General features: G+C 39.5%; 2 protein-coding genes and 1 long non-coding RNA gene across 6 annotated transcripts; all 3 read left to right on the top strand.

Moving 5' to 3' along the window:
• The first annotated feature begins 743 nt into the window (after positions 1-743).
• On the top strand, positions 744-2043 carry LOC101469820 (uncharacterized). Of its 4 annotated transcripts, none has more exons than XR_013095172.1 (4): positions 744-986; positions 1131-1217; positions 1301-1460; positions 1802-2043. It is a non-coding gene; the product is annotated as an uncharacterized LOC101469820 (long non-coding RNA). The 4 variants fall into 4 exon arrangements; XR_013095173.1 differs by having other exon boundaries at positions 972-986; positions 1131-1204; XR_001167524.3 differs by lacking the exon at positions 1131-1217 and having other exon boundaries at positions 765-986.
• A 1758-nt stretch (positions 2044-3801) lies between these two features.
• Positions 3802-5399, top strand: LOC101469546 (protein S100-A10). Its single transcript, XM_004549055.4, has 3 exons — positions 3802-3941; positions 4859-5008; positions 5143-5399. The coding sequence occupies exons 2-3, from the start codon at positions 4880-4882 to the stop codon at positions 5302-5304; spliced, it is 291 nt and encodes a 96-aa protein (XP_004549112.1). The 5' UTR covers positions 3802-3941; positions 4859-4879; the 3' UTR covers positions 5305-5399.
• A 6817-nt stretch (positions 5400-12216) lies between these two features.
• Positions 12217-12881, top strand: LOC101469063 (ictacalcin). The gene is made up of 2 exons (XM_004549053.3): positions 12217-12362; positions 12573-12881. Exons 1-2 carry the CDS (start codon positions 12225-12227, stop codon positions 12714-12716), a joined length of 282 nt encoding a protein of 93 aa, XP_004549110.3. The 5' UTR covers positions 12217-12224; the 3' UTR covers positions 12717-12881.
• The last annotated feature ends 655 nt before the right edge of the window (positions 12882-13536 follow it).

The raw sequence follows: 13536 nt of genomic DNA, 5'->3' as shown, positions 1-13536 counted from the left end.
CAGGAACCATTATTCCATCCATAACGGAACAACCAGTCAAGAGCTTGGGGAAACTCTTCGACTCCAGCCTGAAAGACTCTAATGCCATTCAGAAGGCAAATGAGGAGCTGGGAGTGTGGCTCATTAAGGTGGATAAGTCCGGCCTGCCTGGAAGATTTAAAGCCTGGATCTACCAGCATTCCATCCTGCCCCGAATCCTGTGGCCCCTGCTTGTCTATACAGTTCTAATAACTATTGTGGAATAAATGACAATCCAACAATACAAATCTAACAAATGCAATAAGCAAAAACTGGATTGTTCTTCAAAAAGACTGCCATAGCTATTCACATGTCTCAGTGTTTCCTCCACAGGTAGAAAGTTTCCTGACAGGTGTGTTCAATAATGACCTAACCAGCTCTCTGTTGGGTGTGTAGACTACTTCCTTATATTAAAATTCCTGTTTGAACAATGAACATGAGATATGCATGCCTCAGCTGTGTTTGACTCGGTCAATGTGTTTCATTACAAAACTGCCGCTTTACTTCAAGCTGTCGCTAGCAATCAGAAAGTGTTTCTTTTTGTCTTTCGTCAGATCTTTTATGAACTGTGCAAGTATGCTCATCAACACTAGGCCAGGGGAAGAATTATAACTGCAACAAAGAAAGACCATTATTACCCACACCTGGTCAAAATGGCAAAAAGGAAAATCAACCATACTAAAATAAGTAGGCACACTATAAGTAAACCAGTTCTGAAACTGAAGCTACCAGTCCTCCAACAGAAATCAAGTATAAGAAAGCTATACCTATTTTAGTGATTGCAGTATAAGGTGGCCTCTTGAATTTGCCTGTATGCGAGGGCCTCCAGGATGGAAGCGGTTACATATTTTTAAAAAAATGCAAACCAAGTTGCTAATCAGGAAACAGACAATGGGAGTGTCACGAACACCCTTTTGAACCTCGTGGAGGTGGTTTTCTCTTCGCTCTATTGACTCTGCTGAATCCAGGTAGGAGCAGATTCTTCTGTGACTTTTTTATTGTTTAGATAGAAACTAGACAAATTTTGTTTCTTGTGGTTGAAGATTGATCTGTAATTATGTTAAACTGGCTGGTTTTTGGTTCTACTCTGACTGCATGTATTTTGTTTTAAGGTATTTGCTTCAGTGAAGCTGCTCTTCCGTTTGACATATGTAAAACTTTTAGTTAAGAATCACATTTTTAAAAAGTAAAGAATTATTGTAAGTACAGTCTATCTACATTTCTGTCCCTCTGCCGATGCATGCCAAGTAATATTTTATGATCCATTTTATTTCTTGTCCAGATTCTTGTACAGCACTGCAAACATGTCAGACCCAACAAGACTGGAAATGGCATTGGCTGCAATGTTCAGTGCCTACATGTCCTACCAAGGAGATGACAATAAACTGACCAAAGAACAATTTCTAAAATTAGTGAAGAATGAACTACCCTTACTTTCTCAGGTAAGGGAAAACATTGTACTAATTAACTGCAAATGATCACAATAACTTTGGTGACATCCAGACACTTTTAAAGTGCAATGTAAATGTTTAAGGCATAGTTTAGCATTAAAATCTAGCCCTACAAATCTATTGAGTTTGCAAATGTATCATAACAGCCTGACTAAAAGCATGGACCAAGAGATAATTTTTTTAAAATAACTAATTTAAAAAAAACAAAGTATTATTAAACTTGGTACTTTTTTTGTTGTGCAAAAAAAGTGCAAAGGTTTTTTTTGCACAACAAAAAAACTTTGCACTTGTTTCACTTTCCAAGTTATTAAATGTTTGTTTCACCTTTGCAGGGAAAAAGTGAAGATGAGCTCTTCCAGTGTGTCGACCACAATGATGATAAACGTGTGGACTTTGAAGAGTTCGCCTCACTGGTTGCTGGTTGCGCCTGTGCAAGCCATGACGCCCTCCAAGAGGTCATGAAAGAACTGGACACAAAAGGCTGCCCAAAGTAAAGCACTGTTGATGTGGAAAGAAACCCAATATAGGCCTTCCCTGGATTCACATTAAAACAATAAAGTTTGTCAAAGTCAAAGATTGTGCTTGTTTTTTCTTTAACTTAAGGATGCATAGAAATGTTTGCTAGTTGTCTATTCACACCTCTGAACTAGTTGTTTCATGTTAGGATATACCCTTATTGTCTGCTTTTCTCACTTTACCCTTATCATAGGGTTTGAAATAAACCCTATTATAAGGTTAATGTAAAGGATTACTTTGCAAAAAGGTAATTAGATTACGGTTACTTCCCTGTTCTCTTCCACTCTATACAGCAATAACTGATATAGATGTGCTTCTGCCATAATATGTTTACAAACCCTGCCTGCAAATGTTCACGTTTTCAGAAAAATTGGAGATTAAAAGAAATTAACTGTCTCTTTATCTGAACAAACATTTTAAATGGTCTTCAGTTAATAGGTACGCTTCATCAGACACTAGAAGGCAATAAATTAGTTGCCTTCTAAATTGTTTATTACCATTAGTTGCACAGTAACCAGGTAGTCTCAGTGTGCAGCAAATGGCCTTGAGGTGCTATTATCTTTAAGAAAATAAATCAATAAATGAACAAGGATAAGTCTTCAAAACACAAAGCTTTCTTTATTTGGAAAAGCTTATACAACATTGAAAGTTACAGTAGTAGAATGAGGAAACTTTGATAATGATGACAGACATGGGAATAGATGCTCAAGAGTTCCCTCTGCTGGTGAGGAATATTTCATTGTGGTCTGACATGTTTTCAGTTTGATGGAAACTCAGTTTACAGCCCACATCAATGCTTCCCTGAGTAGCAGAACAGACATATGACTACATTGGTAAAACTGATACAAGAAATCACTACTAAGGGAGTCTGATAATAAGAAGAGAACTGCTTTAACCAAGAAACAAAACTCTGGAAATCTGGACTGACGAGCACTGTACTTGTAGCTCTTTCAGTTAAAATTATGTATTTATGGATAACAGCAAGAAAAATACCGATCATTGATACATAGCGTGATCAAATAGGTTAAAATAACAAAAGTTGAGTGCAGGAAAAATTGCAATGAGGTATTTTGGTGATTTTTATGTTCAATTGTGTCCTTTTTCTCCTTTGTTAGTAAAATGAGACACAAACCTCTAAAAAAAAAGAAAAAAAAAGACAGAACGGATCGAGTTGTTATTCAAATACAGCTTTAACACTTGGCTGCAAAGCGTGCCATTTGTAATACCCTGTTTTCACCACAATGTGGCACACTGTATCCACCTAGCTATCTGTCGTCCATCTTTGATATAAAACGCTTTTCAGGATAATAGGAGTAAAGGTTCAGGTTATGATAGGAATATAAATGCAGATAATATGAGACAAAACAGTCCTTGAAGCCACACTGGCTGGATTGCCTCTGTTGTGGATGATAGCTCTAGTTTGCAGAATTGATCTTGTACTCAGCAGAATGCTGCTGATTGGCTCTTCTTTAGGTATCAGTTAGTCTTACAGGTAAATTACAGATTTTCGAAATTACAGTAAATACTTTTTAAAATCCCTTAAACCTAAGGTGTGTTTATTATGAGAGATTAACATAAAAAGGTAGAGCGTGTGTGTGGGAGGTGGGCGGTGGAGAGGGGCGGAGGGTCAGTTAAACCGGTAGCCTAAACTTTAATGAAACTTTATCTTAAATTCCACAAAAACGGCTTTTAGCTCTTCTATCAGCAGCAATAGTAACTTTTTCCTTGTTTTTAAATCAGATGACTGAACTTAAGCTAAAGTCGTACTAATATATTTACTGTCCTATTACAAACCTTTCCAGTGTATTAACTATTCAGAGAGTCCAGCGTCTGCAGAGCCACAGTGTGAGTCAGTGCGCACAGCCAGGGCGGCGCCTGACTATAAAATCTCTGTTGCTTGTTGCAGACGTCTGAACATTTGCACCTCTTCTGTTGCCACGTCCCAGCAACTGTACGGTAAGAAACTTTCTGCTCTTGTCCTACAGGTGTGGCTTTGCCACGATGTTTTTTTTTAAATATAAACTTTAGTTGCTAAAACATACAGATATACAGCTAGGAGGTGTGAGAATAGTGTTTCATACTGTTTAACCTACTTTAATCCGCTCCCAGTCACTGCTTTGTATTTACTGAAGCTCCCTCTGTGAATTTCTAACGGTATCTAACGGATCCGTGTATTTCCTCTGCTGTTAACTAAGTTAGGCTCCAACTTTTAGTTAGTTTATCTTGTTTCTTTCTCTTGTTTTCAATCTTTCACTATAATTACACTTTAATTGTTTTTCCAGTGTTATGATTATTTTTATTAATAAAATATATAATTAACATTTTTACATTAAGCTCTGATTCACATTTAAGACAGTTAACTAGGTCTCCATATAGTAAATATAAGCCTTTGTAAGGGTGTGGTTGGACTGTGGGCATGTACACACATGTGCTTGTTCCTGCAGTGTCCTATCTCATTACTCACATTGAATCCCACCATTTTGGGTCTAACTTTTTTCAGTTCAAGTTGTTCACATTTTCCATTCTCTTGCACACAAATAACACACCCTCCCTCCTACTTCTCCTTTCTTTTAACTCTTACAGCTACAAAGACAGTAACTCAAATGTTGAGATTTTCTGTATTTTGCACAGTGGTTTACTAAAATTTCAATGGCATACCTTTACTGTCTTCCCACGAGCATCACTCATCAGTGAGAAGTAAAACAAAGACCCAAATGTGTCAGTTCCATCAATAATGGATGAGTTTAACAGCATCTCAACCAAAGCAGCTTTCATAAATGCTTTCTATGGACTTGTTTGGAAAATGTCAGCTGAAGTTAAACTGACTTGCTATCAGTTGTCATAGTCAACATTTTCTGAACATTGTTTTTCAGTCTAAACACATTCCAGCAACCATGCCTTCAGAACTGGAAAACTGCATGGAAGGACTCATCAAGGTGTTCCACCGTTACGCCAAGGACGGTTCGCTCACCCGGCAAAACCTCAGACAGCTAATGGAGGCTGAGCTTTCCAGCTTCCTTAAGGTGAGATGAGACCAAAACGTAAATTGTGCAATCACACTGCGCATCATTTACACACTGTAATCCAATACTATGCCACTTCTTGTGCAATCTCACTGTTGCTGATGTATCCTCACACACCCTTTTTTTAAACACAGTGTCAAAAAGATCCTGCTGCTGTCGACAAGATCATGAAAGACTTGGACGCCAACGGTGATGGTCTTGTGAACTTTGAGGAGTTTGTTTCTCTGGTTGTTGGACTGTCTGTTGCATGTGAGCAGTGCTATCAGCTGCAAATGAAAAAGACTGGAAAGAAGTAGGAAGTACAACAGTGGAAGAGAAGCGACCAAAAAGCATTGCTTTTTGTTTTTTTTTTGTAAAGTTTTGTTCATTAAAAGTGCTGAATCATTTTAAATCTCTTGTGTCTTGTGTTTCCTAACTATCTAATCTTTAAGTTAGACAGATTTGTCCATAAATCCCCTTCAACTTTTTATACATGTGTTTTTTTTAAGCAAGCACCAGAACCATTTCCATTTGAGAAGCTGGTAAAGCTTAATCCAGACAGCTTTCTCTGTTGGCTTTGTAACTGAGTGAGTACTTTATGTTTCCCCGAGTGTTAAAGGGCAGATGAGCCACTCCCTCCCAGACAAAGTCCCTGCTTTATCACTGCTCTGAGGAATCTGCTGAATGTTGTAGGCATGAACACACCTCTCTCAGTGAGGCATAAACTCTCAGAGGATGTTGCAACTCTATGAATAAAACGGGTGATAACATTGCCTAGTCAGTTTGATTTGTATTTTGCAAGCCCTCAACTGACTCACAAGAACAGCACATCACTGTTCTTGTGCAGATCACAAAAATCCCACCATGTTTCATGTCTGGTGAAAGTTGAATAACACCAGAGAAAGAGGAACAAGATAACCCCTTCACCACCCGTCTCTCATTATTCTTACTGAACAGAACAAATATCTTTTCTCTAAAACGAAGTCTTCCAGGCAGCCCTACCTCTCAGGAATGCTCCAACAATCAAATCTGTTATTGGTAGACTGTGAGCCACTGTTTACTATGATGGCCTGCCGATCCCAGTGAAGTCATCAAAGCTTTTACTGCCTGAGAAAAGCCTGCCTGAAAGGCTAAGCCCAGGAGGAAGAGGTCTTCTTGAGCTCTTGGCAAACACCGCTTTGGGCAGGGCTTAACTACTGGTTTGTCAGTGTTCATGGATACTGGGAAAACACTGAAGTTGCTATGTGACTATGTGATGAGTCTTAAGTGTGTGCGTGTGTGTGTAGCTAAAGTTTGCACCACTTGGTTTACAGAAGCACCACACCCATGTGACCCACAGCTGAGATTCCGAGACTGCTGCTTTTTCAGTGCATTTCCTTGTGTTTAGTGCCTCCTGCAGGCTATATGTTTATCATGTTGCCTAAAAGAAAAGAAAATCATCATTTGTCTAGATGAATTACTCTTTGATCTTACCAGACGCTGATCGGTGACACCACTGTATGTGTCATGTCTAGTTTTCTAACACAGACTTTCTAATATAGTAATAATGAAATTTGTCGCAACATTTTTCTCACTGAAATAATCCTGCATGCTTTTGGTTTTAAAGTTGCTCAAGTCATTCCTGGCGGGGGCGTTCTGTGGTGTGAGTTCGGGGTGTACCAAATATTCACTGTGGCATGCCACGCCCATCTTGGACACACCAAAAAAAAAAAAAATCCCCTCTCTGTGGAAACTTGTTAAACAATAACATTAATGTCCAAAACATACCAACCATCCCCAACGTCCAGTCTGCATGCAGATGTTGCCATGGGAAATAACTATTGTGAACCTGATACTGATTCAATTCACAGTTACATTTAGTTGTATGTTTTTTTTATTCCCAGTGTTCAAATGTGAGCATTTGAAACCAATAGACATTTAAATCCCACAGTTTAAAACCTATACTTGGCACTTTATCCAAAACATTAATATCACCTGCTTATTGTTTTGTAGGTCCTACTCAAGCTGCCAACACAGCTCTGTCCCATTGGACCTGCGTGTTTGGGAGAGGAAACTTTGTGTCCTGCTTGATTCATCGAAGCCCAGCCCTGCAGCCCACAGGACACAAAGTATCCACAGCAGGGCTGGACTTCGATGAATCAAGCTTGTTCAAATTGCAATCTGGGTTTTGGAGTTGTACCCCCTCTTCTGCCTTCAGGGAGTGAAGGCAGAAGAGGGGGTAGAAGGTTATATTGAAAAAGGCAGGGTCAATACATTTCACCTGTCAGTGGTTTTAATGTTGTTGCTGCTGCTATGTAAAAATGGTAAATGGCCTGTATTTGTATAGCGCTTTACTAGTCCCTAAGGACCCCAAAGCGCTTTACACATCCAGTCATCCACACGCACATTCACACACTGGTGATGACAAGCTACATTGTAGCCACAGCCACCCTGGGGCGCACTGACAGAGGCGAGGATGCCGGACACTGGCACCACCGGGCCCTCTGACCACCACCAGTAGGCAACGGGTGAAGTGTCTTGCCCAAGGACACAACGACCAAAACTGTCCAAGTCGGGGCTCGAACCGGCAACTTTCCAATTACAAGGCGAACTCCCAACTCTTGAACCACGATCGCCCCAAAATGTGTATTTTATAACCTGATTCTTCTGTTTCACTTCTCTTCTGTTCTTTTATTGATAGACACACAGAGAGGGAGCTTTGAACCAGTTGAACTGACAGAAGTTGACACCAAAACAGGTTACCAAAATAAAGTGTCACGGACCCGGCTCTGGAGGACTCGGGGGTCCGTGAGCAGTTTGGACTGTTGTTGTTATTATTATTATGATTATTATTATTATTGTTGTTATTTGGTGATGTGTGTGTCTTTCTGCACAATGCTGTGTTAGTCTGTGTTCCACTCATTATATGTATAGGCAGGGTGTGGGTGTGTACATGTGTGGCTGGAGGATGGAGAACAGCCACATGCAGGCCTGATGGGTGTGCCCCTGCAGGAGGACTGGCCACACCGGAAGTTCCTGCCACACACCTGTTGGTGATCAGGGCTCGTTGGGGGAGCTACTTAGGAGAGTGTTGGAGCTCCCACCGGCGTGGGATCATTGAGTTGTCTACCCAAGTTAGTGTGTCTCTGTCAGCGTACAACGGTGCTGTTCGTGTATGCCTGCCGGGGTTGGTGTTGATGGCTGTTTTTGTGGTTTTCCCCCCAGGTGGAAGAGTGGACCAGAACGGCAGCACACACAGGGTGTGCGAGAACACAACAGCGGGTAGCACGAGCACAGACGTTGGAGGGGAGCACACACACACAGGATTCAAGGGAGCAACGGGGAGTTATTGTGTTTACAGCCTTCGCTGTAAATAAAGTGCACTGTTTGTATTGCAGAACCATGCGTTTTGGGTCCTCATTCCCCCATATCCCCATGGTCTGCCAGCCAGACCGTGACATAAAGAGCCTATGACCTAAAGGTTTAGGTGCATACATGCAAACTGCAAACATGAGACAGTGGTAAAATCTAACCATGTACTTCTAGTTAAGTATGTTTTGAAGAATTTGCAAGTTTTCACCCACCTTAAAAAAAACCTTGTTTACAAGGCAAGGTTTTCTAGCGCAGTGTTGTATGCAGTTTTTTATGTCATAATAAATTTAGTGCATGAAGTTGAGTGTTTTACAAATGAGGCACTAAACTTATTAATTGAATAAACAACAACCAGACTGGCTGTAAAGGCCTTGAACATCAATACATGGAAACATTAATTTACTCCCTCCAGCTAAAGTCATGACATATGAATGATAATATTATGCATGTCTTGTAGCCTTTCACTTCAGTTTTTACTTTTGATACTTCAGCTGATACAATGAAGATGATAGATGCACATATGCGTACATAATTTTAGAGCATCTTTTAGTGCAGTTCTGTTGAGGTCTTTTTTTTCTATTATTAGTGTTACCTTAATAAAACTCTTGAATACTTCCTCCAGTCATTTCCTGTGATTTGTATCTTAAACTGTCTCTGCTGCATACCTCCAAATAGTTTCCCTCAACGGGTACTTGTAGATGCATGACTTCATTATTTCTATAATCCTAGCTACAAGGTTCTAGGGTGACATTCACTATGCAGCATTTGCATGACGTATGTCTTTCTGAAGAAACAACTTACATTAGAGCACACATGGCTGGAGCTGGACACTAAAAATGTCTGTTTGTAACCACTAGATGGCACATATCTGTAATTATAGTGTTAAAAATTGGTCTGAGTGAGTGTGATTAAATCCACTCCAGTTGTACTGAACAAACAGTTTTGTGTGTATCACAGCTGGATATGACACAGGATGTGGTGACCATGGATACTCCCTCCATTATTTGGTAAATGTGAGTGAGTGAATAAGATCGAGAAAAAGGCGACAGGAAGATGTGTGACTCATGATTTCCACACAGTGAAGAAGGATGGCACAATGTTTAAAAATGCTGTAAATGATGGTGACAGTGAATTCTAACCTATCATCTGCTTTCAGCTGCGCTTTGAAGTTGTTAATTACAGGACTAAACAATGCCCAGACCAATGCCAGAAATATCTAATTCAAGTTATGCAACAGGCCACACGGACAGGGAGAAACAAACATGCAAACAGAGTTGCCACAGTGCAGCTTTTTTTCTTTTCTTCCTTCCTTCCTTTGCTTTTTTTTTGGACTCTGTGACTTTGGTTTTGGGGACATGACTATGAGTCACAGCCTCTCTGCAAAATTGTAAAGAAGAGTGGATCCACTCACAACCATAACAATCAGTGCTAGTGAGTCACTGTCCCCGTGTTTTTACTTTAACATAATGTGCATCTCAAACAAGTCAATAAAAAAGAAAATTTTTAATTACATACAAAAGAAACACACCAGAAATTAGTTGGTACAATTAAGGGTTCCTGCGATGCACGTTTTGCTTAAAACATACGTAACTGTTCATTTCTTTGGTCCTATTGTGCCAAGCGGTAAGTTTTTAAAAAGAGGAAGTGGGTTTGGTCATCCTGTTAGAAAAGTCAAAAAGAATTTTAATGCATTTGTAGAAAAACGGCATTTACATAATAGCACAAATGCTTCAAAATCATGTATGAAATCTTGTAAAGATCAAAGTTTCTTATTCGGGGCAAAATTACTTCTAAAATCTCTAAAAGCAGATCAAACATTTGTCCCATGACTCCACCACCAAAAGTCACAAGAAACTCGTTTATGACGGAATGAAATGTACGAACCAAACTGTGGACTTTCTTTTACAGAATTAACAAAAGTGACCTTCAAATGGAGCACAAAACGTGATTCAGTTCACATGTAAATGCTGCTTCCCTCCTTTCATCAGCAAAAGCCTCGAAGAGAGATGCCACAAAATGCTGCTCATGGGGTTTCCCCAAAATATAGTCACATAAAGTCAATCAAATGGGTGAAATAAAAAACTGTAAATCAACAATAAACATAACATTTTTATAGTCTTGAATCCATCACTGCAAAAAGGGTATTTTGTAAGACTGTTACATGACCATTATTTATTTAATTTACTTTAATTGTCCTCTTAAAGACACAGCACCCCAAACTTTACATTTCATATTTTATTGTCTTTTGTTCTGCAGCAATTCCAGATTCAAAAGCAGTCCTGAGATCATAACGTCAGAAACATTTTGTAAGACATGCTGCAAGTTTTTAGAATTCTCCAAATCCTCAAATTCAAACATTCACTGTAACAGCACACGAGTGTCGTGTTTGTTAAAGAATATGTTTTAAAAAATGAAGGAAGGAGGAGTGGTTGGAGATGAAAGGAGCATTCTAGAGGGAGGGGGGGAGGGATACTGGGTGTGGTGATGTATAAAGCATCTTTGCCACCCATTGGTTCATCACAACAGCTCTACCAAGATCAACAGTAGCCTCCAATTGTCTTAAACCTCAGCACTGGTGAGTAGAAAATCCTACAAGTGCTTTTTTTGTTTGTTATCTGCTTTTATTTGCTCGCTCTGGAAACCTTTCCTGGGTTTTCTTGATTGTTTATTTGTTTGTTTTAATCCAGCAATGCTCATTACAGTTAGTTTTGTATGAATGCACATTAAGAATTAGCAGAAAAGTATTGATGAACTGCAAAGTTTATCACATCCATGTGGACTTTAATGCTTAAACTTCTCTTCTTGCTTATGAAACTTGATGCTGCAAAAGACTGAGCTCATTTTGTCTAAATCCCACTAACTTGTTTGGAAACTCATTTTTACGGATGCATTAAAGGGGTTTTTTTGGTTAGCAGCACCCCTCGATTCTCACCTTTAACTGCAACCTAATTGAGGAATGAGGTTTTGTGCTCTCTTTCCTTGTAACTCCCGTTGTTTCCAAACTCTCTGATGCCAAAGTTTCCTCAGCTTAGTGTTCCCTAAAGAGGGGAAAGCACTGTATGACTCACAACATAACCACTAGCAAATCTCTTGGGTTTATACAGTCAAGTGGAAAGAACGCATAATTTAGATATACTATGTTAGAAGAACAGACATCTGATGTTGCTTTGGGGACTTTAATTAAGCTGCAACCTGCTTCCTTATCTCCTTCTGCTGTTGCCATAACAATGTCCTGTGTCACTTGGCAGAGACGCTACATTAGAGACCGCTGAAAAGGGAAATAAGAGTGGTGGGGCCCAGGTGGAAATCTTGAGTTTATTTTTATCAAGCTCCACTGAGAACCCAGAGAAACTTTGGCAAAGACAAACAGTAATATCAGCCACTGTTTTCTGCTATGACCTCCAGTATGCACTTGCACATGCATATGTTTTACTGCATGTTTACATATATAATTCCAGAATTTAAATATATTAGCAATGTAATTTGCAGAAGTGGTTCAAAAGTAACTGAAAGGAGCTTCATTGCATCATTATTTTAGGCAAACCTAAAATGGACCTCACAGGGTTAAACGACTCAATCTCTTTCACTCTGGTTTTACCAAGCAGGCCCTGCCTATTCCCCTTTTTCTCCCTCGTTTACTTCTAAATAATTCCTCGTGTTCCAAATATCAATGATGTCCTTTGTTAAGATCCTACATTTGACCACAATACCACGTGATTCAGCCTAATCTGCACCAGATAATGAGTCATAGCAGAATTATGTGTAAACGTTATTCAGAGGAGGCATCTTTCTTTAATCAGTGTGAATTTCCTGCATAAACAAATACCACTGCAGTCTCAGACGTAACATTTTGTTTTCCTTCTGTCTCCCTAAACTAGCCCTAATCATGTCTGACATCCAGAAGGCTATGGCACTGCTCATCAGCACCTTTGATAAATACTCTGGCAAGGAGGGAGACAAAAACACCCTAAGCAAGGAAGAGCTCAAGGATCTTCTTCAAAATGAGTTTGGAGAAATGCTTTGCGTAAGTGGTCTCTATCCTCCTATCTGACACCCAGTAGGTTGCCTGAAAACACTGGCAAACTGATGCAGAGCTTTTACTTTGAGAGAGTGGAAAATACACAGATTTTCCACTGTGGTTTGCGCAACTATTTGAGCAGAAGTAGGCTGAGCAGTTCTTTGTTTTATGATCACTTAGTGTCTAAATTCAAGCTAACACTTTTCTCCACTGTAGAAATCCAATGACAAGGCAGCAATAGACCGCATCTTCAATGATCTGGACAGAGACAAGAGCAATAGTGTGGATTTTGGTGAGTTTGTCAGGATGGTCTGCTGCCTCACTGAGATGTGCCACGAGTACTTCGTCTCCAAAAAATAAGGATCCGAGCGCCACCTTGCGGCCAACTGAGAGAGCTGCCGTTCGGTGACAGGAAGTGTCCCTTGACAGCTGTTTTGAAGAAGATATAAACACAAATATATGACAGTGAAGTCAAACTTATACTGAAATCCAAAATGAAATAAATCTTTTTTTTTCTCTCTGAAAGATTAGTTTGCATTTTGTGCATTCTTACATTAACTGGGAGAACTATTTGTTCCAGTATTGAGCAATTGCAGAATCTTTGGAAGGCTTATGATAACAAGAATGTTTGCCTCGGAAATCAAAATGTTTCTATCAGCAGAGTTCATGCTTTGCAGCTGAAGTATCGTCTAAGTTTCCTGAAGTGTCTTCAGGAAAGGAGCAATACCACTGCAAGTTCTGACAGGAAGGATGTCACCAACGCTGACAGAGATGCAGAACTGAAAATATCTACCAGAGCAGGCTTTTTGAAGTTGCACTGAAGAAACTTTTGAAAGAAGCAAGAACACAAGCCTGATCTCACTAATAAAAAGTGAACTTCTTAAGCAAAACATCCTTATATCATACATCCTTAAATTTAACACACTCTGGGTTTCAGTTTGGCAAAACACATGTTGCATGAAGTTACTTTAATACTAGCAACTCATTTGAGCCCCAAGCCTTGAATCATTTGGGGTCTCAGAAAACTTTAGGTTTGTTTTTTTAGGGGTTTTTTTTCCTTCTGAAGCTTTAATAGTCTGAGGGCCTAAAGTGATGTTACGATACCCATGGCCATTGTTGAATCAGTTTATTGACTTTATGACACGTTTCTGCTTGTGCTGCTATTATGTTACATTTTAGC

Source organism: Maylandia zebra, linkage group LG22, assembly GCF_041146795.1.
Source record: "Maylandia zebra isolate NMK-2024a linkage group LG22, Mzebra_GT3a, whole genome shotgun sequence".
Classification (NCBI taxonomy): Eukaryota; Metazoa; Chordata; class Actinopteri; order Cichliformes; family Cichlidae; genus Maylandia; species Maylandia zebra.
The sequence above is the reverse complement of the archived record's forward strand: the minus strand, read 5'-3'. Positions and strand labels throughout refer to the sequence as shown.

Coding starts and splice junctions, on each gene's coding strand:
- LOC101469546 (XM_004549055.4), top strand. CDS start 4,880: ATGCCTTCAGAACTGGAAAACTGCATGGAAGGACTCATCAAGGTGTTC. Junction 5,009..5,142: donor AGCTTTCCAGCTTCCTTAAG/GTGAGATGAGAC, acceptor TTTTAAACACAG/TGTCAAAAAGATCCTGCTGC.
- LOC101469063 (XM_004549053.3), top strand. CDS start 12,225: ATGTCTGACATCCAGAAGGCTATGGCACTGCTCATCAGCACCTTTGAT. Junction 12,363..12,572: donor AGTTTGGAGAAATGCTTTGC/GTAAGTGGTCTC, acceptor TCTCCACTGTAG/AAATCCAATGACAAGGCAGC.